This window comes from Oryx dammah, unplaced genomic scaffold (genome assembly GCF_014754425.2).
Source record: "Oryx dammah isolate SB20612 unplaced genomic scaffold, SCBI_Odam_1.1 HiC_scaffold_26, whole genome shotgun sequence".
Taxonomy (NCBI): Eukaryota; Metazoa; Chordata; class Mammalia; order Artiodactyla; family Bovidae; genus Oryx; species Oryx dammah.
This window is the reverse complement of record NW_024070210.1, coordinates 86,250,205-86,276,207: the sequence shown is the minus strand read 5'-3', so window position 1 is coordinate 86,276,207 and position 26,003 is coordinate 86,250,205. Positions and strand designations below refer to the sequence as shown.

Below are 26,003 nucleotides of genomic sequence, written 5' to 3'. Positions count from 1 at the left end.
CCCACCTCCCATATATATATATATATATATATATATATATATATATATATATATATATATATTTTAAGAAGGCACTTTGAGAAGTAAGCTTCTCTTTGAAATAACATCTAGGCAGTGAATGTTTTACCAAGTGATAAGAATTATGGAGCATTATCTAGACTCAGCCCCTGCCTCTAAATATACTGAAGAACGTACCTATTCCCAGCTTTCAAAACAAACAAACAAACAAAATAGAAATGTCACTTTGTCCAGTCAGTCTGTAGCTGCAGCTTTGTTTGCTTTCCTAGCCCATGGTCACTGTGAGCCTGGTCTGAGGGGTGACGGATGGCTCTGGATGCCCTCTGAGCAGCTGCTGCCAGCTTCTCTCAACCATGACAGCTTAGCCTTTGGTGTGCTCCACAGATAGCCAGTTTTCCCTTCTCTTCCTTTTTATAATCGTCAAGCACCTGAGTGGACATTGACTCTCACTATAATGTGTTGTCTGCTGCCCCATCTAGTGAAATATCTTACCTGTTGATCGAAGTTTCTGCTGAAAACCACCAGAAAGCAGAAGGGTGAAAGCGGAAGGGTCCTAGGACAAAGGGTGTTTCAGTGGGAGATAGTATAAGAAAGTGGGTAGAAATGTGGTTCTGGGATTCTTGTCGTGGGCCTCTTTCCCTTCCGTTGAAGAATATTGAGGAAGAGAGCATGCAACAGTTGCTGTCACTCATGCCCCTGGCCCACACGCCCCTTTCTGTAATTGTCTTGAGTTTTTTCAATTGTCATTTTTTTGTCTGAAATTTTATGTTAACTTATTGCAAAAAGAAGCTGTTAAAATGACCTTTGGCAGATGATGGATGGACTGGTTCAGTCCTTTGCCGGGTCTGTGAAGGGATCCAGCTGTCCCAGATTACCATGCCTAAATGTGCATTTTCCAAGGCTGTCAGTGATGGTGGTGCATGGGAAACTGGCAGACAAAGTGGAGTGTTTCCCACTGAATGAGGCATTGTGGGGCTTGCTTTGTGCTCAGAGCTATCGTGAACAACCATGAGATTGACAGAACAAGATGGAACAGGTGCTAGCAATCCCAGCTAAGCATTTTGTTATTTTGATGGATTTCAGGCTGTTCTTAAAGTTTTTTCAACAGCACATGTCCAAATCGTGTATAAACACAAGCACACACAATTTGGACTTGCAGAACATTTGAATCAAGTCCTGATGCAAAAAATAAAGAAATAGAGAGAGGACAAAGCAGTCGTTTAACAACTCGTATTCCAGTGTTTGAAAAATTGTCAGTAGAGGATGAGCAGTCTGCTACTTTATGACTGGCAGGCCAAACTTTCTGAAGCTAACAAAAAAACAAAAAGTCCACGGTTTTCTATTTAGTATAAAGCGGAATTCTCTGGGACTTCCTTGGCAGTCCAGGGGTTAAGATTTCACCTTCCAGAGCAGGGGGTACGATTATGATTCCATATTTTGAAACCCTGCAAGGTGAGATCCCACATACCTTGTAGTCAGAAAACCAAACCGAACAAACAAACAAACAAAACAGGAGCAATATTGTAATACATTCAGTGAAGACTTTAAAAATAGTCCACATCAAAAAAAAAAAATCTTCAAAAAAAATTTCTAATGAATAGATTCCCCACACCCTTGCTATTCAACAGCGCTGCTGTCCCTTTAGAAGTAAAAAATGACCCATCCCTAGAATCATTTAAGTAGTGACTAAAGACTTGTCTCAGGTTTGGGGTTTTTTTTTAAGAAGTATTTTGTAGAAGAGCCAAGTATAAAGTTAGACAAGATGCAGTCATTTATTCATTTAGTCACTTAGCAAATTTTTGTTGAGTGCCATTATGTGGCAGGCACCGTGATGGTCACTGGGGACATTGCTGAGAAGGAAAGGGACAAATCCCTGCTTTCACGGAGCCTACATTATAAATATATACTATGCTTGACAGTAGTAAGTTTTTGGACAGAAATAACACCGTACTATAGGGGTAACTGAGTAGTGTGGGGTTACTTTAGAGGTGAGATCTAAAAGATAAGAAGCGGGAGGGGTTCTAGTGACATGTCAACTCTGCAATTCTCTGAGTGTGATAATTTGAAGAACTGCTGCTGCTACCTTTGAGATACCCAGCAGTAACAATCACTGCTCATGGAATCCTGCTGCTGCTAAGTCGCTTCAGTCGTGTCCGACTCTGTGCGACCCCATAGATGGCAGCCCACCAGGCTCCCCCGTCCCTGGGATTCTCCAGGCAAGAACACTGGAGTGGGTTGCCATTTCCTTCTCCAGTGCATGAAAGGAAAAGGGAAAGTGAAGTCGCTCAGTCATGTCTGACTCTAGGCGACCCCACAGACTGCAGCCTACCAGGCTCCTCCTTCCATGGGATTTTCCAGGGAAGAGTACTAGAGTGGGTTGCCATTGCTTTCTCCATCATAGAGTCCTATCAATACTCAAATCCAGTGACCTGGAATTGACTTAAAAATCCTCTCAAAGATCCTCCAGTCTGCTTTACATGCTTTGATTCTGACCTGAGTAATAACGTTTTTAGCATTTATTTAGACACCTTTTACACACCTTATCCTTGTATTTAGAGACCAAAATGTCTTTTAACTATTTAGAAGAGAGACATTAGAACTTAAGTCAGATCCCTCCTCCTATCAATGAGGAAGCTCAGATCCTCGCTGGATCCCAGGGAGAGACTGCGCCTGCAGGTACAGCAAAAGCTAGGACTGCAGAAGAAGCCCTGCAGCTGGGACCTCTGATGTGAAGGGAAGTGCACTTTCCTCTATTGCTCACTGTTGACATCTTCTTGCTCAGTGTCGTTCTGGAAGGATATCAACATTTTATGTGTATGTAGCACTTAACAAAGCCATTTGATATTCATTATCTCATTTAAGCTTCTTCCCACTGTGGTGGGAAGTGACCGAAAAATCAGCAATTTAAGGTATCTAAGATCATTCCACCAACTTTGATCTGGAAGCGTCAGAGTTCCTACATGGCAAATAAGGAAACTGAGATGTGGAGAAATTAAAGGACTTTTCCAGAAAGGCTAGATGATTGGACCAGGCAGTGGCAGTTAAATATCCTGACTCTGGATGAAAGTCTGCTTCTTCCACTAAGCTGTAGAAAAGAAGTCGATCAGTAGTTTTGAATAAAGGAGTGAGAAATGGTAAATGTAAACGAGCAGGAAATTAGATAAAGGGAAAGACTGGTTTGTTGTGACTCAACTCATCACTGCTTTTCACAGGATTGCTACCTATACTATCCCTATAGTTCGTTCAGCTCTATTGTATTTTGAAATGTATTAATACAATTGCTGTTGTTTTTTCAGAAACCAAGGCCTAGTTTATTTTTCTTAAAGAAACACAAAAATTAACCTAATCTCCACTATGTCTGCTGAAATAAAATAGAAGTGGGTAGGTAAAAGTTCCATCTAATCAGTAAACATTTATGTAGTACTGCCCTGTGTTAGCAGTAGGGATAGAAAAACTTTGTTCTTAGGAGCTCCTTGACTCAGAGGGGAAAAGATCAGTAAAAGTGCAATGGAAAAACTCATAGGGAGTTTCCTGGTGGCTCAGTGGTAGAGAATCTGCCTGCCAGTGTAGGAGACATGGGTTCAGTCCCTGAAGTGGGAGAATCCCATATGCAACAGAGCAATTAGGCCTGTGAGCCACAACTATTTAGCCTGTGCTCCAGAGTTTGTGAGCTTCAACTATGGAAGGCCAAGTACCCTGGAGCCCATGCTCTGCAACAAGAGAAGCCACCGCAACTAGAGAGTAGCCTCTGCTTGCCTCAACTACAGAAAAGCATGTGCAGCAACAAAGGCCTAGCACAGCCGAAGATGGACAAATAAATAAAATTCTTTGTAAAAAGCAAAGTGCACAGGACTGGGCAAATGAGCAGGAGAGCTGACATCAATGTCAAGGATAGCATTTCAGTTATCTATTACTCTGAATAAACTACCCAATAGTATACCCCATAGTATACAAATTTCTTAGTAGCTTAAAATAACAGTCATTAATTTTGTCTCAGGATTCTGTGAGTCAGGAATCCTAGGAGGGCTCAGCATTCCATGTTGCTTCCTCTAATGAGGGTGCAGTCCAGGGGTGCTTAAGAACGGAAAATTCAGGATGCCTTCACTTGCATGCATGGAATCTTGGTGTGGGGACAGCCACTCCACATCTCTCTCTCCCGTCCAAGCCTCCTCTCTCCCTTTCTCAAAGAGCAGCAACACACAGAGAGGCCACAAGTGTGAGCATTTCTCCTGATCGTGACTCTTTGAAATGCCTAGCAATACAAGCGTGGCTTAGATTGAGTTTCATAGACCGTCCCCCAGCACTGATGTTTTCTCAGGGTTCCCATAGCTACCTGACTCCAGTGAGCAGTTTAGAGGTGGAGGACACCCCCACCCAAGCGAGGTCTCTAGGGACTGTTATCAGGATCAAAGCTACCCACTGTTAGAGGACACAGGTCAGCATTATATGAACATACGGAAAAAGTCATTTCTTAATTCTTACTGTAAAGATGAGAATGGTTGTTGAATTCATAAGCACATGAAATGTTTAGGGGGCAGTTAACTCTAATCTTTTTTCCTTCTTGAAACCCTTTAGTCTTTAATAAGAAATAAGTCAGCTAAATTCATCATAATGCTGAAATATGTGAAAATGATTATTCTAACCAGTGATGTAAGTGTAAGAGTGCCTTGCCAGTTAAAACATGGTTGTTTTTACCATTAATGCTACAATACTTTAACAGTATACAAATTTCTCAGTATTAGAGGAAGCCCCAGTTAAAACTATCAACCACTAATACTGAGAAGTTTGTATACTATGTTTATTAAAGTATTGTAGTGTTAATGGTAGAAACATCCATGTACCACCAAGCTGACTAAGCTCTAGGAGACATCACCATCAGAGGGCTTATCATAATCAGCAAATGCTCATGGTTAGCCTAATGCAAAATACTATCTCGGATGTCACAGAGGATGTATGAAAGTTTATAACTTAGAGTTTGCCCTTAAACAAGTGAAACTTACAAGGCATTAGGTATATAAGAAGATGTTACCAGGTGGGATGTGAATAGTATGGACAGGGAGGGTATGGATTTTGTCCTCCAAATTGTTTTCTGGAACTGACTCCCGGCAGAAGATGAGGAATAATTTGAAACAAGTTCTGAAACGGTAGGTAGCTTGGAGTCATCTATTCATCTGTTACCCTATCTTAGATTCCGCACAGGAAAACCACCCTCACTATTGCATTTTGAATTGTTCAAAAATTTGAAGAACATCTGTTTTTCTATTAGAAAAGTAAAATGTTTGCTTTCATCCATCATGACTGAACTTTATCTCTCTTTAATTCAGAGTCTCTCACTGAATTTCTTCTCAGTGCATAGAATACCATCAAAAAAGACCTTTGCAGTTGATTTTAAGAGACTTTTAAGAGATTCAGTTATATACTCAGATATCTTAATTAGCATCGCTCTGAGTGAAGCTACTGATGGAAATCAACTTGAAACAATTAGAATGTCTTCAAAGCTTTAAAGTGGGTCTTTTTAAATGGAGGGTTGGGGGGGTGCCTTTTATTTTAAATCAATTTGCTGGCTCATATTTACTATGGCCTAGTTGAAGTTATATATTGCATTTAAACCACAGTGTTCAACTAAAAAATTAGTCAGGCAGAGTTTTGGGTCTTCTATATAGTATAGTATAGACAGACAGATTGTATGTGTGTTTATATATGTCTGTATATATCACACACATATTCATATATACGTATAATGCATAGACCCACAAAACCCTTTTTATAAGGGAAAAGGGAAGAAAATGACGCAAGTAAAATAGCATTATGGGAGAAGGAGGAGAATCATGTGTTTTAGGACAGCAAGGTTAGAAAGACCAAGGACCATTTAAAGATTCAAAACAATAGCGTTTAGCATGAAATCTACTTTTTATCATCCTTACTCAGCCATCAGAATGAAGAAAGACAGTGTCCAGCTGCAGCAGTAGTTTGGTAGCAGGAGAATTAGAAGTAAAGGTACTAGTGCCTGAGGGGTGGGTCATGAATTAATAATTGCTATGTGGCGGATGAGCCCCGTCAGAAGAGCTGAAAATGAGGAAGTTGCCTTGCAGAGCGCTATCAATCACTCAGTGACCATAACTTCCAGTAATTAGTGTATTTTATGGGCCTTTGCTTCAGTGGCTCGAAAGCACATATGCTCCAGTCACAGCTAAACTTTGCCAGAGTAATATTCCAGGATGATTTATCCTCCTGCTGCACTGGGATATAACCCTATATTAGGTGAAGATTGTGAACTAAGCTGCAATAAAGTGTAAGTTTAGGTACAGTTTGCCCAGGTTGAGACCTCAATGTATCATGCTTTTCAGCATTCATGGTTAGACTACAGCAAGCAATCATTTTTTACAGTAAAACAAATAAAGCAATTAAAGGAACAGCATTAGGATATTGTACTTGTGAATTACCGTTGCCCTGGCCCCATTTAAGTGTCCACTGTTATAAACCCATTTCTAATTTAAAAAGAAAAAAATCCACTGAATTAGAAACATTTATTTGTAATGCTATCTTTTCTCCATTATTAGAGTGGAATAGAATGCAGGACCTTCTGAATGATGGATAAACGTTTGATTTATTTCTTTGTGCTGCTGTGTTTGGGATCCTTAAGTTAAAACAAATTTACTTTTTATCAGTGGGCTCTGGTGAGGATAAGTCATTCCTTTTAAAATATTGGGACATGTTAAGAAGCACTCCTGATGGGAACCTCACCGTTAGGCTCTTTCTACACAAAGGAAACGTTATTTGTGAGCCCTCCAGAGCAGTGGGCACCGTTTGAACAGGCGTCAGGAGTTATTTGCTGTGGCTCACCCACTGCACTGGAAGTCTCATGGGGCCTTTGCCAACCAGGGACCTTTGCCATTGCCAAAACATCTGGAGAGTCCAGAGTTCCCAGTAATTTAACAAGCTTTGCTACCAACCTCCAGTATGACCTTGGGCTAATTAATTAAGCTTCCTATGCCTCCTTGAGCCAGAATTCTGTTTGTGTTAAAGAAATCCTTGGAATGATAGGAAAGCATTATGTGAAAAGTATAAATTGAATAGGGAAAACATATGTGTGGTCCCACTGTGTTCTTTTTAGGGTGAAATGTTTCTACCCCACTTTTCAATGTTTAGTGATGGTTGTTCTTAAATTTCCTGAAATAGACACCAGTCATAAGCCCATTTCACCAAACATGGGAGGAAAAGTGTTCACAGTTTGATGCTTTCATTCCGTTTGTTATTCCATCTTTAATTTGCAATGTATTATAATGTCATACAAGTTAAAACAATAATAGTAAAACAAACTGATTGTCTTTAATTAAAGGGAATTAGGTTTTGATTTTAATATATTTGATGTAGTGAGAACTGATAATGTGGAGGGTCCCAAAGGTTATTAGGGCATATTTCTGTTGGGCCTGATAGTGTTAGTAATAACCTTCTTCCTCCTAGTTTTAGACATGAACAAATATGTCACTTCATCAGTCTCTGTTACTCGCACTTATGCCCCTCCGCAGGGGTTGCAGATTCCACAAGTTATCAGCTAATGGCGTTATACATTAAAAATTGAAGCTTTCCTCACTCCGAGGCCCTTCAAGGCTTTGTTCTTAAGCCCTAGACACTTTGGAGTGCAGCTGCAAACTATAGGCAGAAGATTAAATTAATTTGTAACTCTTTTTTTTTTTTTGGTATACTGTATTAGTAAATCCTCCACATTTAATTGAAACCCTGCTTCAAGATGCTTTGTGTTACCGTGTTCTTTGTTGTCACTTTAACCTCCCAAGCACTTTAGCACTGGTAAATTGCTGTTATATCCTTCGGATTCTTTTTAAACCATTTAGTAAGAGGACAGCGAAATTGATACATGGGAAGAAAAGTAAAATCTTAGGGTAGGTTTTGAGGTATTTAATATTTATTATGGTCCTTTTCCAGCAGAGTTTCAGATGATTTAAACTCTCTCTCTAGGACTGTGTAAATTGGTCTTCGGATGAAATCTCACCTAGGGAATTTTATGTAGTCCAATAGTTAAGTCTGATTTTTTTTTTAAGTTTCCCTGTGTCTGAATGTTCCAAAGTGCTGCTGCGATCCTGTAAAATGAGGGTTTAACTGCAGTGTATGGTCTAAAGGCAAAATCCTTCTGTGGAAATTTAACTGTGTAAGATGTGCACAGGTAATTTGCAAATTTTAGAACATTTCAGACTATAAAGTCCTCCTTCAGCTACATCACTGACTATGTTGAAAATGCTTATTTTCAATTTGCAGTTTTGTTGAGAAACATAGAATATGTCTAAATTAAGATTTTTATAAAACTCCAATGCTCTTTAACATAACTGTAAGTTTAAAACAACTCCCCCACTGTTGATATTCTAAGTTGGAAAGTTTGTCACCAAAAACATATCCTAAGTTTATGTCCTGCACTGGCTTTCTGGCTACAGTGTATGTTTTCTCTTTACCCTTTATGACTTCTGACAGTAATGATCTTTACTGTTAACAGAAGCCATTGTTGTTGCTTTGTAAATAAATATCTTCTGCCCTGACTTTTTGTTGCAATGAAAAAGTTTCTATCATGCAGTTGTTATGTATCTGGCAATTGTTATAATCACACCCACACATATATTGATTATTTAAATCATAAAATCCAACTTATTCAAATAATGCTAACTCAGTAGTATTTCATAGATTATGGACAAATTAAAAGGTCAGTAAGATGACGCTAAGGAACAGTCCTAGTTTTTACAGTGAAATGTTAGTAGTTTACTGTTATTTAAGTGTATTCCTAACTGGTAAATGTTTTCAGAGTGTTTAGCAGTTTACTGAATCTTAAGTATTTGGAATTAAAATGTACTTTTTTATTCAATGTTACATAGAATCCTGTCCCTCCCCCATCTCTGCCTCCACTCCTCCAAAATAAATAAAGCTTTTCCAAATCTTTTACAATATGAGCTGTTCCCCTCCTGGGAATGAAAAGGATGTTAGAGTCATCTGATGAATTGCTGGCATGTACATGGATCCACATTTTTCAATATACTTTTTTTTTTAACTGGACTTAAGCTGCCTAAATTTAAATGCTTCTTTTGTAAAGATGATAAAAGAGAGCAAAGACTTCTATTGGCTTAGCCCTAATCTGTTTGCTTTGTTGTGATTCTTTTTTTTTCTTCTTTAACTGTTAACCTATTTATAAATCTAAATCTACATACAAAGGTCATTGGTTGGCTGAACTTAAACCATTTTACTCAGTAAATTTAATTAAGAAAATACAGTGCAACTCATAAGCAAATGAGTTTTTTCCTAGTTTTAAACCAAACCACCCTCTTGAGTGCTGATTGCCTTGCCCGACCCCTGGTGATACAGAAACAGGCAAAATTAAAAAGGACATTAAAGCTTCATTAAATCTGAAACACATTTAGTACAGTGACATATCTGCAGGCCATTTCAGAGAAGATTACATACCCTCTTTTGTAAGTTTCCTAATTTATAATACCTTGACAATAAAAACTGGGGAAATGCAAGTAGATTAATAGACCAGTAGGGGTAAAAGATACAGAATGGCCCCAGGTCTGTCTGTCTCTGAAATAGTCACTCATAGCATATTTGCTCCCCCTTTCCCATAAGGTTTCAGTGTTTATTTGAGTTTTGACAGCCTCAACCTTATCTGCTGAGAGCCCTTTTCCTTTTTACCTTCTCCTAATTGAACTTGATAAAAAGATTCTAGGGCCTGGCTGTATATTTCCTTCTGTTTTGTCACAAGACAAATAGTACAGAACATAAACATTGCAGCTGCATTAAACCTAAAAGGACAGACTTACGTGGAAGGCAGCTCCCTCTCCCAGAGCCTTAGGATGACTGCTTTTGGTGCCACCCTTACAGCACCACTGCCAGTTTTCACTGACACAGAATTGGAATCCTTGGCTTGCCGCTGGAACAACCCAGTGGCAACACTGTGAAAGAGGAAATGACTGTTGTACATCTTTGGTCAAGAACTAGGAACCATTCTCTGCCCTCTGATTCGGAAGAGGTCAGATCTGCAAGATGCCTTAGAAACAGTCCTCCCAGGAATGTAGTTGACAAGTAAGACTGAGCTTCCACAGGATATCAGGAAAGTACACACAAGTAGAGCCAGTCCCAAGGATGATGAGTTTGCTTATTCAAGCACTGCCACCTGTTCCTAAGCAGGCTGGTACAGAGCTCCCAGCTGAATTTTCTCTCTGTTCTCTTGCATGGAGGTCTCTGACAGAGTAAATCAATGATATCAGCCAGCCTAATTACCTTTTATCACTCATGAGAAGGGAGCCAAGTTGATGTGTGTACATGTCCAAGTCAGCTATAGTCTCACCTCTCCATAGACAGTGATGTCTTGAGAATTTGAGGTTTTGTGTTGAAGTGGGAAAAGTTCATATTTTTCATCTTATCCCATTTTTTAAAAGCCTTCCATTTATCATTCCTTAGTTCTTTTAGCTGTAAGAACCAATGGCCAGTGTTGACACTGGCCAGCTAGTCTAGACCTTAGCTGTATGTATGGTGGGCAACTTTCTTCTGCTGGTAAGCCAGGTGGACAGAAGTCTTCTGTAGGCCCTAATAACATGTTCAGCATATACCAGGGTGAATGGTGCAGCACCTGTGGAAGGACTTCAGATCGAATGTTCTAAATGTTTTCTAGTAGTTATTAAGCTATCAGCTTTTTTAGATGAGAGACCCTCCTCTTGCTACTTTTTAAGTCCAAATGAAAGAGTGTGCAAAGCTCATAATCTGCAAATGGGTGTGGTGATAAGTGACAGCCTTTGGTGAGCTGTCACTGCCTGTCAATTCAGTACAGAATGGGGCAAATGCCTAGCCCACCCATTTCTGCCACAGAAGACCAGAGTAGCTCCTCCTGAATCAATGTACACATTCTCATTGGCCAGAAACACAGTGTATTTCAAAATGTAAGTCAAATTGATGGTCAGTGTTGGGTGGGGGGTACAGTTGAGGCAGTGGAGAGCTGAGTCGCTTCCCTTCCTAACAGCAGGATATAGACAGACATAATTGTGCAAAACTGTGAAAAGGAGTTTAACATTCACACTCTTTTTCCTTGCTTTATACTTGAATGGATTAATGACGTCCATCAGATGAAACAATGGTAGTGTAACTTTGTATCTTGAAAATCTGAGAACTTTGAATATATAAGAAATGAATGCAAGGCAACAAAACTTACCAAGTATTCCAAAAGATATATATATATATATACATCCAAATGAGTGTTGACTCTTTCCAAGTAGTCACCTTTTGTGGTCATATAGGTTTATTGGTTTTATTGGTCATATAGGTCAATAGGTTTATTCCTATATGTTACTGAAGCTTGCACTGGTTTTAGAACTTTAAAAATTAACCTCAGCACTTTCATGTCTATCCTTATTAAGAAACAAAATATTTATTCTTTGAGGTTGGCTTTGGGTTTTGTTGACTAAGGCCATTCAAACCTTAGCCAACAAATAATTTACATGATCAAAAAGCAGAGAGGTATAATTCTAAGTTCAGGATAAGATGCAGTTCTAATAAAATGAAGTTATTCTCCTGTTACTTGAAATGATTCTAAACATAGGTGTTCAGAAATGTTTGAGCAGTGCCAGTGTCTTTGAAATAAATATGCAACTTCTCAAGGTATAGAAAGGTAGTATAATACGTTAGAAAGAATCCTGGATTCAGTTGCAAATCTTGGGGTCAGTCCCCACACTTATTAACCACGTTGAAATGTCTTCAGTGGGACTCTGGGGTTCTAGTCTGGAAAATGGATTGATGTTTCTTGGATCCATTCCAGCTTCAAAGTTCCCTGTTGTAGCAATTCTACTCTTAAATAGTTACAAATACATTTAAAGGATTTTGAGCTTGAAGATGGGCCACATTATGAAGTTGCAAAATTTAGCCACTATTTTCTTTAAATAAAATAGTATAGTTTTATACTATAGTCTTATAGTATGTTTGGTAAATTTGATCTTATCACTGTGTATTAATCCTGTTCCGGGTTGAATCATTTTGTTTCCACAGGTGAGAATTCAAAGTCCAAAGTTAAGTGAGTGGTGTAGAAACACATAGCAGTTTACAAATCAAGCAAAATTGGAAGCTCTAAGGATTCATTTTCCAAATTTTGGACCTATTGTTCCAGCTCCACGATCTTGAAATGCCATTTTCCCACTAGTAATAGCTCTTTCCTTCTAACTATGAATGGATGGGAAAAAAAATGAAAATAGTGGCAAATTTTCCTGTTTCATATGGCCCATTCCCCATTTCCTACAATTCTTTTTATAATTCTTATAAATGAAAATTCTACAGAACAGTCAGCTCGGATCAATTAAATGTTCCCATTTTTACAAGAGAATAAAACCAACAGTCTCCTATGATTTTGCATCTCTGTCTAGAAGAAGCTGTTGTACACTTGTAAATGTGAATAATGCCTGTACAACTGAGAATATTCCTAAGAGAAATGACATAACGATAGTGTTCAGTTGTTAAAATTAGAATATTTTATCAGGGAATACAACGTTATCCAATGTAAATGTTCATTCTAAATACAACTCTCAATGTAATTACAACAATAATTTAGTTTGTGCGTTTGAGGTTGTGAGCTTTTTATATTTGCTGAATACAGTTCTGAAATTTAGTACTTGTCTGTCTTAAGGAGATCTGCCCTGCATGCAAATCTATAACTAGACAAATATTATTTCCTTTCCCAGCTTGCTCTTGGGAGGTTTCCATATCCTCAGGTAAGATTGTTCATTACTGCCGTTTGCCACTGTGACATTCATTCCTATGTATGAAGGTACAGGGAGCAATTGTGAACATTTGAGCCACATACAAATAAATCTGTCCTGTTAAATTGAAAAGTGATATCTTAAAGGAGTCATTTAGAAGTCTCTATTGATTTTTGATTTTTTTTAAACTCCGGGTTTTTTTCCCTCTTTGTTAGAGGTGGGAAGCCATCGTGGTGCTCTTCCTTTGTGTGACACTGGTGATGTTTTCCGCACCCCAGCCCAGCCCCATGCGCTCATACAGAGGTTGGAAGAGAGGCACAGCCTTTTCTTGATACAGTGTTTGAGTTTTTGGATTCAGTTAGTTATTTGAATTAAAGGATGGAGATGGAGGGTGAAAGTATCTAATCTAGGTCATTATTTTTGCTAAGCAAATAGGTGGACCCCCACTTTTACATGGATATGATTTTGAGTGTTTTTGTTTTTTTTTAATTTGTCCTTTCTATTTACATTTCTAAGGAAATAAACTATCCATTATGTTACCATTGCTGACGATAATCTCTGTGGTAATTTCTTTAAGATTTTTATTGTAGAAGGGTGTTAACACTTAAAATGTTAAGCTATTCTGTGGTTTGAAAATGGTTCCCCACTGTGTGGGGAGAAAGAAGTGAAATGTCTAGAGGGATGAAAAATTAATCGTTTGACTGTTTTCCTCTGGTTGATGCTCACTGTTTTTCTGGCATCTTGGTCTGTACAGGCCAAAGTGCCTGGAGGCATGTCTGATTTAAAGGTGGTGTTGGTCTCTGCTCTTTAAGCATCTATTAACTTGCTATTATTATGCAAATAAGTGTTGTATTACACATACTAATTTATGCATGGTTAGATTATGCAGATGCATCACAAACATGGTTATTGAATAATAGGATGGGGCTCATTCTCTCTCCCATCTTTATAAGCAGTTTTAAACAAATTCTCCTGATACCCATGTGAACATTTAAAGCCCCTTCACACGCTGAAATGTCTCTTCTGTATTCTTTTTCTTTTACAGTTAAAGCCATCAGATAAATAGAGGAGAAACTGTCCAGGTTGTTAGGTTCAAGAGTGTCAGTCTCACTTTTCAAATGTGTAGGATTATTTGTTTAAACATAATCTTTTCCTTAAAGAGAAGCTCTGAAATGTAATCACTTGGCATGCATGCTCGAATTTAGTGACATTTTAGTGTATACAGCCTTGCTGCTTAGCTCTAGGTAGCCCATCAAATTAAAATCACATTTTCAGGATTTATAGCTCATTAGAATATTTATCTTGGTAAGCCTCTTATTCTGTCAGTAATTTTTAAACAATTCACTGTTTGGCCAATTTATGCAATCCCCTCATTTTGTAAATGAAGAGGCACTATACAACTTAACCTCTCAAACAAGTCTTAGTAGAAAGCTTGTAAGCCACATAGAAAAAAATACCAAAGTTTGAGAATATAGCTGTATTCTTGAGATTCCTAATGCCTAGAGTATTTAATCAGTGAAATTTGTATAAGTGAGAAGTCTTAAGAACCGATTGCCTTTGCATTTGACAAATGAAGCTTTGGAAGACTGGTCGAATTTGGGAAGAGGCTGTCTCCCTTCCCAGGATTGAATGTTTTCGAGAATGTGTTAAGTGTATGTTTACTGGATCAGTCAAGTGGAAGTGGAAAACTCAAATGTGCTGCACTCCCTAGTTAGCAATCACTGTTACGCCAGAGTGAGGGGAAAACTGTGTTCCTTGGGTCATGATAGAGTATTGTCACCAAACTGGGGCTTTGAAATAATAGAAGTAGCTTTCGATGCCATCAGGTCTGTTTCTCAGGTCTCACAACCAGAAGTTTGTGCCTTTCATTGTTGGCATCAGTAATGCCTTTTGATGGACTTGGCATTTGTTTTACAGGCTTTGTACTATATACTGAGGATTTGGAAAGGATACTTTATAAATTCCTCTTCTACCCTGACCTTTTGCCTTCAGATAAAACACATGAAGAAAAATAAACATTTTTATAGTATCGCAGGGATTGGATTATGAAATAATACCTTCTGTTTGGCCCGTATTATCTCATTTGAACCCCGAGCCACTCTGTGAGGTAGCCTCCCCTCACACATTGGGCAGACAGGATAGCTGATTTGCTCACTGTTGTACCATAGCTGGTTTGGGGCCATTGAATCCCGAGTATAATGGGCAGGAGTGAATCACAAACTCTCAAGATTGGAAAGGGATCTCAGACAACGTTGAATCAGACCTCTCCATAATATCTCTGAAAAGCAAACAGTTGAACATGTCTAGTGATAGGAAACAGAGCAGCCCTAGAGTCTAATCTTGATTTACCAGGCTTAAGGACTGCTGCTGCTGCTGCTAAGTCACTTCAGTCGTGTCCAACTCTGTGCGACTCCATAGAAGGCAGCCCACCAGGCTCCCCCGTCCCAGGGATTCTCCAGGCAAGAACCCTGGAGTGGGTTGCCATTTCCTTCAATGAATGAAAGTGAAAAGTGAAAGTGAAAAGTGAAAGTGAAGTTGCTCAGTCGTGTCCGACTCTTAGCGACCCCATGGACTGCAGCCCACCAGGCTCCTCCATCCATGGGATTTTCCAGGCAAGAGTACTGGAGTGGGCTGCCATTGCCTTCTCCAAGGCTTAAGGACTACCTCGTCTCAATTGTTACCCACTAGTCTGCTCCTTGAACACAGGAAAGATTTTCACATATCCTTAAGGTCTCAAAGTTTTGCATCCCTTCTGTCCCCAGGGATGGTGCTGAGTCAAATCAAGGCACCAGATCTCAGCTCTCCTCACTAGTGGAAAGCTAAGGAGACTGACCTCTTTGAAAGAGCTCTAGAGCAGGAGCCAAAAGATTAGGGTTAGAACCAGGCTCTGGGATTTACCTGGTGGTGTAGTCATTAAGAATCCATCTGTCAATGCAGAGGACACAGGTTAGACCCCTGCCCTGGGAAGATTGCACACACTGTAGAGCCACTTAGCCCCTGCGCCAAAACTACTGAGCCAGAACCCGAGAGCCTCAACTACTGAGTCCTTGTGTGTGGCTCCTGAATGTGCCTAGAGCCCATGCTCCAAAACCAAAGAAGCCACTGTGATGAGAAGCCTGTGCACCACAACAAAGAGTAGCCCCCACTCTCTGCAACTAGAGAAAGCCCACTCACAGCAGCAAAGACCCAGAGTAGCCAAAAAATAAAAGTAAAAGAAATAAATCTTAAAAAAAAAAAAAAAAGGACCCAGCTCTACCATAAGCTTCAGTCACCGCAGGCCTTAATTCTTGCTTTGTAACTCTTGGAGGCCTGTTTCCTCATCTCTACAATGAGTCTGTCTGATTAGAAGCATGCAGAGCAGATGAGATTATGGATATAAAACCACTGGGGAAAGTACAAAGGGCCACCCTGCTGGCCCTGATGTGGGACTGTAGCACAAAAGAGAACTTCTAATCATCAACCAAAGGTTGCAAGAAGATGTGTACTCAACCTGCCAGCTGCAGCTGGAGCAGAGCGTAAAATGAGCAGAAGGGAAGGAGGGGAGGAGAGGCCAGCTTCCAGACTCATCCTTCCCCCAGCCCAGCGTCAGCGTCAGCGCTGCTGACAGCATCGTTAGCAGCGTCTCCTCCTGCCGGTGACGCGGAGTGTACCCGGTGGGGATGCAGATGCGGGAGGGGTACTGGGAAGATAGCCGGGAGAGTCAGTGGCCTGGGAACCACATAAAGGTTAAAGGGCTGGATTTTCGTTGAAATAATCATTCTCCAGGAAACATTATTGTTTGGGGGGTTGGTTTTTATTTGTTATTTGAAAGCACTATCTATTTTAGTTTCCTTTAGGCCTTAAAGTTGTGTAGCCTAATTGGCATGCAGTTTAGGGCTCTATGGAAAAAATGGCTAGGAGTCATTACCCAGTCTTATTACTACAGTTTATAGTAGGATGAACAATGACGTCGGAACTACCTAGCACCTTTCCAACATTGAGCTCCAGAGCACTCGCTGTTATGTGACTCAGGCTATACATCCCACCTGCAGGAACTATTATTTCCAGCCTCCAGGTGAGCAGGCTGAGTCTCCAAGTCTCCAAGGCGTCTTGCCTTGGGGATGAGTTGGTACAGTGAGAGCTGAGACTTGCAGGTGACTAAACTAAATGACTGAATCTGTGAATTCTGATTTTGGTTGGCTGTTGAAACCACTGCCCTTCCTCCCTCTCAGCCCCACCAAGCCCTTCTCGCTCACCTTCTCTGCCCTTGGCAGGCCTTCTGTGTAGATGAGAAGGGTTGTCCCATGGAAGATGACGGCAAAACCATTCCCCTGGAGCCTCCCTGGTTTTCTCACCATGTGTTTAGCAGGGTGACAGGCGATCTGCAGGCCTTGGAGCTCTCACTGACCCCAGTGCCATTAAACTCTGGGTGCCTGTGAAGCATATTGTGCAATAGCATAATGAAAAATCATGGTTTTAAACAACTGGTAAAGAGATAGTATCTCAGTTTCTTGAGCAGTTTAGCTGTAATACTCTTTGGGAACAATGTGCATGTCCAGACATGGATAGGAGCTGTGTGTAGTTAATCGTGTACATCCAAATCCAGTTGACTTAAAAAACACAATGGTGGGCAATGGTTGGTTTAATGACACCGTAATTTAGGGGAAACAAAAGAGATTGCCTGCTAAAAATTTTTGTCCTTCATTCAAACTTTACAACCAGTGCCCTGCATTAGGGCAATAGTAAATGCATTAAGGAGACTTCTCAAGGGTTATGTCGGCTCTGACATTTGAAAATTTGGTAAGCAAGATGCCACAGGAAAGTGAAGATAATATGGATACACATGTATTTAAGGTACTTTTGCATGTATAAAAATGTTCTTCTTTTGGCTACATTTCCTGATCTTGGTTAATAAATTACATCAAAATGACCTGAAGTTAAAAAAAGGAAAAAAAAAATCTGAGCAAATAGTGCCCCTGGTATTGTAAAGCTTTGAATGTTTTCACACCCCATTAATTTATTACTTCTCTTTCTTCATCTTTAAATTTCATTTTTTTTTTTTCAAAAATTCCGACTCCCCGCTGCTGCAGTGATTTTCATCTTGTTGTTAATTTTCCCTGCTCCATATGGAGCTCCAGACATTTCACCTGGAGGCTGTACTAGATTTTGCTGTAGTGATCGTACTTCCGGAGGCCAAAACTGTCATTTAGGGTTCCTGGTGCATCTGTCTGCGCCAGGCTTTTCACTGGCATGGGAGAGTGTGAATAACAAATTGGATGCACCTGAGATTCAGATGATTAGTGTGTTTTGTGAATCTCTACGACTTGTAAGCAGATAGCTCTGGGGGTGGTGGGGAGGGCTGAACATCGACTGTGGGTGAATCTGTACTCACACCTTACATTTGGGGCTTTTCAAGGGAAGTGCAAACATCCTAGGCAGCCTGAGTGCAGAGAGAGTAACAAATATTTCATCCTGCCTTGTCATTGATTAGAAAAGAGCCTTTAATTTCATTTCACCCCATGTTGTGATTAATTTGCATTCTTTGTCAGAAGTTAATGGAGTTTTTTATGGTTCACTCTGAAATCCTTGAAGACATCAGACTTGATCTGATGTTTATACAACCGCCAGCGGAATTTTTTCGTTTGATTGATGGCAAGCTTGATGTTATTCCAAACGGCTTTTTAAGCTGTTTTTAAGAATTATTTGAATAAAATTCAAGCAAGATATTGTTGTAACGATCAAGATTATCTGTTAAAAATCTGTTTCAAATAAAGAAGATGATAAGTAGTAAAAAGGATCAAAAACGTGAGATATAGTACATGGTGATGTTATTTGTTAAAATACATAAGAATGGCATTCAAATAAAATATTGCGATATGTAGAGATCACTTTTATTGAAAAAAAAAATACCATCATTTGGCCAAATAGAATAATTAAGGCCAAGGTAGAAGGAATGTCTCCATCTTTGGGATTAAAAATCTTTACAAGTGGCGATTCTCATTTATTCTGCCACCTTTTGCTACCAATGTACAAAGCAGAGATCTACTGTTCTTAACTCAAGGAGACAGGGTCTGTCAGGCCTGTTAGCTGAACAAAATGATGACATATTGCTTGTCTCAATAAAGAGGCATTCTTAAATCCCAATACAAGTTAAACATAAGTGGATAAGAGGATTTTAAGTGAAAGATATGTATTCTTAATAGTATAATGACTGGCCTTTTTCACAAGATAGTACAGAAATGAAAATATCCTGTTCTTAGAAAGCAAAATACCCCACTTGTTCATGGGTTACAGGAAGGTGTGTTCGCCCCTTGAACACTGTATATCAAAGTATGAAGGAAGCTATAGGCGGCATGTGCTTAGAACCCCCTGCTGCTGACCAAGGAAATATGTTTTGCAAATGCTTTTTGATTACTAATACCATTTGTTTGATTGGGGGACTCTGCCTTGCTTCAGCAGGTTCTGGCTTTGCTGTGACTGCTGCTAGTGAGACTTACTCATAGGTCAGAAAGCTACTTATCTGAGCACTTTCACTTAAAACATTAATTTATTTGCTGTATCTGAAAGTTTGCTAAGTAATTGGGTGGTTTTAATGGAAGTTACTGCTTTCTGATCCTTGTATTAACATGATCTAAGGTCCTTTTTATTATACGCAATCCATATTATTGACCACAGTTGCCCTGTTTTCATTTAAATGTAAGCAGCTTGTCAAGTAGAAAATATTTTAACTTGGCTTGGAAACCTGCTATTTTAATATGTGTAAGTTTTTTTTTTTTCAATTGACAGACTGTCTTTTAAACATGTTTATTTTGTAGTAATAATTTGTGTTCTGAATAGAGTATTTTTCTCATAATAAAGTAAAAATATATGTTTTTAAAACTATTTTAAAATAGTAAATGTTTTTCAAAAGTTAATGTCAAAATACAAGAGTTTTTACTCCTACTTTTATTCGTTTTAAATTTCTTTGAGTATATTACTACTGATCCTAACTTTGATAATTTCGTGTTGTTTTATATTTATTGTTATATTCACACTATCACTATCATATATATGTATTAATGTACTGATAACATCTAGACCAACCTAGTATTGCAAAATTAAACCTAAAAAGCTTGGCTTTTTTGAAAAGAGATGTTCAGAATCTATCCTTTGTTGCATGAACTTTTTTAATTTGAACGTAAAGGATTTTAGTAAATTGTAAGTATCCAGTTTTTTCTGTGAGATCTCTAGTCAAAGAGAAAAGTAGCAGTGGGTAATTACCCCAGCTTCAAATTACAACCTTTAATTGGCATGAGTCCAAAAGAGTGATATGTGTGCAGTTTTATTTTTTCAAACAGATTTCTAGCTTACATGTTTTAATTCATTGTTTATTTTCACCCTCACTATTTAGGATATAGACATTTAAAATATACTGACATTTGAAGCCATAAAATCAGATTTTATGTTCCATAAAATGCAGAGGTGAAATTTAAGTGATATGAAGATGTTTGCTGATGCACATTTGCTTCTTCCCAGGAATTTTTAAATTGCCTCTGTCAAATTTTTCTCCCAATGCCTATTTCATACTTATAAAGATATTTCATAATTTTATTTGCTTAGCCTATGCTGAAGATGGGAGGTGGGTTCCCAGTATACCTTTAAGGTAGAGCAGAAATGGAAGAGAAATCATCCCCCAAATGTGGGTAGCTTAGAAATGTGAAACTTTCAAGATAAATTACTTGTTAATACCTCAGCTAGGTTAATGATTCCTGTCTTTGTCTTTTTTTAAAGCACTAACCCAATGTTGGTTTGTTTCTATAGCACCTTCTAAACTATTTTATGACATACATTTCAGTTTACTTGAACACGTATTTGTCACTGAACATCTACTCTGTCCAGGCACTGTGCTAAGCACTGGGAGTACAGAAATGAAACATGTTGTCCCTGCTATCAAAGCATCTAATGCAGTGGGCAGAAAGAAACATAAATAAATAGCAGTTGATATAAAAGGAACCCTACAGGAGATGGTATGCTCGGCCTAACAAGTCAGAGGTCAGCTCACTTGAGGAAGCCATGGTTTCACAGGGTAGGTGATGCTTGAGCTGAGGCTCTAAGGCTGCTGCTGCTGCTGCTGCTAAGTCGCTTCAGTCGTGTCCGACTCTGTGCGACCCCAGAGACGGCAGCCCACCAGGCTCCCCCATCCCTGGGATTCTCCAGGCAAGAACACGGGAGTGGGTTGCCATTTCATTCTCCAATGCGTGAAAGTGAAAAGTGAAAGTGAAGTCGCTGAGTCCTGTTTGACTTTTAGCGACCCCATGGACTGCAGCCTACCAGGCTCCTCCGTCCATGGGATTTTCCAGGCAAGAGTAGTGGAGTGGGGTGCCATTGCTAAAAGGATGGAAAAGAACTCCAGGCATTCTAGTCAAGAGAGTCATTTTCTCTATCCTTAAGATAAAGGTCTGAAGCAGCGTGTGGTACTTGGTTTCCTTGCAGTACTTCAACTCAGTAAGTTCACTACTGCTGCTGTTACTTTTATCTCCCTTATAGTTTGGGAATTTCCTTAGATGACTTTTAAAGCAACGCAAGGAGGGAAAGTAAGAAGGGGAGGGAAGAATGACAGAGAGAGGTACTGTATCAGGAGGGGGCCAGCACTGTGGGGCAGAGCCCAGATCATGACCTTAGGCTTGAGAATTTCATGACTCCCTTTGAGATGACTGAGAACCAATCTGAGGTCAGAAATCATTGCATTTTTAAAATGTTTATTCATTTATTTTGAATTGTTGGTTGTGCTGGGTCTTCACTGCTGGGTGAGGGCTTTCTCTAGTTGCAGGGAGTAGGGGCTACTCTTTGTTGTGGTACCTGGGCTTCTTATTGCAGGGGCTTCTCTTATTACAGAGCACAGGCTTCCGTAGTTGCAGCGCGCAGGTTCGGTAGTTATGGCTCAAGGGAGCTAGAGCATGGGCTCAGTAGTTATGGTGCACGGGCTTTCGTTTCTCTGAGGCATTTGGAATCTTCCCGGATGAGGGATCAAACCCATGTCTCTTGCATTAGCAGGTGGGTTCTTAACCACTGGACTCCAGGGAAATCTGGAAATCATCGCATTTTAAGATTTCTACCCCTAAGGTCCGGACTTCCCAGATGGTGCCAGTGGTAAAGAATCCGCCTGCCAATGCAGGAGACACAAGAGATGCAGGTTCAATCCCTGGGTCGGGAAGATACCCTAGAAGAGGGCATGGCAGTCCACTGCAGTATTCTTGCCTGGGAAATCCCATAGACAGAGAAGCCTGGCAGGCTGTAGTCCCTGGAGTCACAAAGAGTCAGACAGGACTGAGCATTTAGCCTAAAGTCAGTTGGCACATGCCTCTGAGGGGTTCTCTGCCACCCTTCATGAATTTGACTTGGCTAGACTGCTGGGGAATTGGGGGGGTTGTCATGATCAAATGACCTAATACCTAAGAGAGCTCTTTGAAAAATATAAGTTGGTAAACAAGAGCAAAGTAATATTAGTATTATTTATATTTTCAGAAAGTACTTTAGGGATTTACCCATGTAGCTCTGAAAATATATGACCATGTCTCACTCCAGGTAGGACTAAAATGAATTACTTTTCCCATAAGAGCCTTCCTTTACAGTCTTTCTTTTTTCAGTTATAATCTATCATTAACAATCAGTCATTAATATATAGAATTATATGCAGAATATAGTAATTTTTAATTCAATAACTGAGGACCATTATTCTTCTACAATTTTTAAATAACGAGTTTAGCCCAGAAATAGAATTGAAGCTTGAAGTAGAGAATTCGGTGCCCGGTCTGGCTTTTAATGAGTGACGTCACTGCCTTCTTTCCCTCTGAGACTTGTGGTCTGGAAGGCCAGTCATTTTTTCCCCCTTTGGTTTCATTGGTGCTACTTAATGGTAGCATAGAATTGCAGGATGTGAGGCGATCTTACAATGGTCTAGTCCAACTCATTTACTTTATAGAGGAGGACATGGGGGTCCATAACTGTTAAATGACTCACTGATGATTACCAGATATTTGGCAACAGAATCAGACTATCCCCTGCTCTGGAGGGCTGGGGTGCAGGGAGAAAGTGAGAAAAGGCACCCAGGGGCGTTGAGCCCAAATGGCTATCCTTATTTTACACGCCCATCCACTCAGGTACTGCCTGCAACCGGCGTGTCTTCAGAGATGGAAATTACTGTCCTAGGATGCTCCATACCTGCTAGGTAATTACGGATCCCTGGAGGGAAAGTGGTCCTCAACAGCAGTAGTAGCAACAGCAACAACAGGCAAAGACATCAACTTTTATTGTACTCCAGTGTTTTATTTAACAACATTCAGTATAGAAAACTTAGGTAGATTTGGAGCTAGGGGCTCATTGGCGTCCAAGTTAAAAGGGGGGCAGACCTGGCCAAGCTTTGTTTGAGTACAGATTACTTTTCAGATGTTTAACAGTTCTGGATTAATGCCTCGGGGCTTGGGACTTCTTCCTCAACTAAAATGTTAGTGATGCTCAGAACCCAACCCTCTTTACTGCCAATGAAACAGACAAGCTAAGTTCATTGAAAAATCAATGAGTTGCCTAAAAGGAGCAAAGAGCTGATTCAGTTTAATCCTGGAGATTGCCCAGGACACACCAGGTGGAAAGAAGGGTCACAGTGACTGCTAAAAGCTAAGAGAGGAGGCAGTTGTCTGTTTATGCACAGAGCTGAGGTATCGAGGGAACCTAAGGCAACCAGTTAGAACCAAGTGTGAACTCTTATGCTATACACTGTCAGGGTCTATAGGTGGTGACCAACATGGAGAGAGGGTAAGGAAGGCTGGAGAATGAGACAGTCTTATAAGGAAGGAAGCTCAGATGAAGAGAGAAAGACCAAAGATGGTAATGGAGCTTGTTTTATTTCCCGTTTAGAAACCAGTTTCAGAGAGCATCATTCTGGGCACGAGGAGACCTTGACTAGTTTGGTAAAATACAGTAAACAAAAGAACATTTCCATCTAAAGGTCTCCCTACAGCCCCTGCTCTCTGGACAGCCCTGTACCTCCTTGGTAGCCAGGCAACTGGAGATGTTCAGTGACTCAGAGCAGCGGTGACTGGGGCACAGCAAGCGACACACCCAGCGAATGACAAAGGAAACCACTGTCGGTATATGGTTTCTGCCCCGTGACTCACAGAGCCAACCTGAGTCCTGGTCCTGGCTGTTCCTGTCAGTCGCTTGACCTTTTTTTTTTTTTTCAGACCTGTTTCCTCATCTGGAAAATGACGGAGGTGGCCTAGGTCAGCGACTTGCAAAATCATGGGAAGACAAGACATAGTGTAGGTGGACATCCACTCCCTGACACGCATGTGCATGCGCACACAGATACGTTGAAATGAACTCAGAGTTACTTGCAAACAAGGACCGAAAACTGCTGGGCTAGATACACCTGTGGTCTCCTTCCATTTTTCTATTTTTATTTTTTTACCACACTACATGACATGCGGGACCTTAGTTCCCCAGCCAGGGATCGAACCCATGTCCACTGCATTAGAAGCACAGTCTTACCTTAACCACTGGACCACCAGGGAAGTCCCTGCTTTCATCTTGTAAGAGCAATTTCCTCCTTTTCCACACCTTCAGCCACCTTTCTCGTCCCCATCTCCTAAATCCTCTCTTAGAATTTATTGAAACTTTATTTTGCCTATATCAAAATATGAGAGGTGTAAACCAAAACTCTGAAACAGAAGTCAGCTTTCTTTAGTTCATTCTAAATCTATGACTTCTCTTTAAATCTATTTTGGATTTACAGTCAAGCCAATAAAGCATTCATTAATTAACATGGTTATGTGTGACTGTATTTCAAGATTTTCTTTTCTTTCCTAATCCTGTAGGAACCACGTATTGGCTGCAATTACAGCTTATCTCAGAATCTCAGCAGGCCAAACCATGTTGTCAGATATATCATGTTTGTTTGGTTTTTTTGTTTGTTTGTTTAAGGAGCAATATGTGGAGTCTTAGCTCACAAAGAAAACCTTCCTTGCAATGCCTGAAAACATGACTTGTTGTGGGCCTCATGGGGAAGCTGTCTTAGAAATTTACAGCATCCTGAATCCATCGAACTATATTTCATACAAATATTCAGTGACATATAGAGATGAGTGGACGCCCTGTGCTTAAGTCTCATCTCTGCTGCTAAATTTTAGGGAACTTAAAAAGTCACCTTGTTTTTTGTGGACCAGCAAGTACATATCTTATCCATCATCTGGGTCCTAGAGTCTCATAAAGTGACTGGCATAGAGTAAGATCTTCATAAACATATATGACTTGATAATTTAGTCTAATTTTACTTTTTTACACGTTGACATAGCATGTTTTAGAATCAGAAGAAACTAAGAATCAATTCACATACTTAGGCTTTAAGTTAATAATTTCATCACCTTCCACTGTCCATACTTCCACTCTACCCTGCCAGCATCAATACCTGAAGAATAAAGCTTTCCAAGGAGACTCGATAGTTGTCTTCAGATATTTGAGGATTTTCTGTAAAAAAGATGTGGATTTGCAATGTTAGAAGGATAGAGCTGGAACAGGAGGTAGGATGGGCAGTCAGAAAATGCGTGCACTCCCCATTACTGTACGTATTCAAAGAGAAACCCTGTCAGCAGGGGTGTAATGATGGAGGGATTCAAGAGTCAGATGGGGTGGAAGCTAGGTCAGATTAAAGAACCTTTGGGGTGGCTTTCAGACACCAAGTCTATGAGTCTCCTTCAGCCAAATGAAAGACTGATGCATTTTCTATCAGTTAGAAGGGAAAGACCACAGGTAGCAACTTCATCAGACTTGTCTAGATGCTGTAATTGGTTTAATCATCTGTTCATTTTGACTCTCAAATACTCTGTCAGTATGATACAGATAAGAAATAGAAGAATACAGGAAAGAAGTAATTTTTTTCCAGCCCCAAACTTATACATTTCTCTGTTTCTCTCCATTGAGCTGACTGTGTGATATGGCTATCAAAAAATGTGAATACCCTTGTAGCCTCTATGAGATTCTGCCAAGAACAGTGTCCAGAATAAGGTGATCTAAGCCAGTGGAAGGTATGTGTTCAGGCATAGGCATTGCACTTTATGAGGAATGTACCTGTACAGCACCACATTCAGCGAAAGGTAGCTTTAAAGGAGAATGTGAAATCATGCCTGGGTGATTCTTCCAGAAGTTTCTGGTTCAGGTCACTGAAAACCCAACTCAAAGTTGCCTCCATCACAGGGGAAATTTATTGAAATACATGACCGAAAAGCTAAGTATTGC

General features: G+C 39.9%; 1 protein-coding gene across 3 annotated transcripts in view; it reads left to right on the top strand.

The window, feature by feature from the left end:
• Positions 1–26,003, top strand: part of LOC120852514 (dual specificity mitogen-activated protein kinase kinase 5) — a 263,024-nt gene that overhangs the window by 162,698 nt on the left and 74,323 nt on the right. For 2 of the 3 annotated variants that reach the window (XM_040225791.1, XM_040225793.1), the window contains one exon: positions 12,738–12,767. The exons of the other annotated variant lie outside the window; for it this stretch is intronic. In XM_040225791.1, the coding sequence (XP_040081725.1) occupies positions 12,738–12,767 (30 nt within the window). The remainder of the gene's footprint in view (positions 1–12,737; positions 12,768–26,003) is intronic. 3 annotated transcript variants of the gene reach the window in all.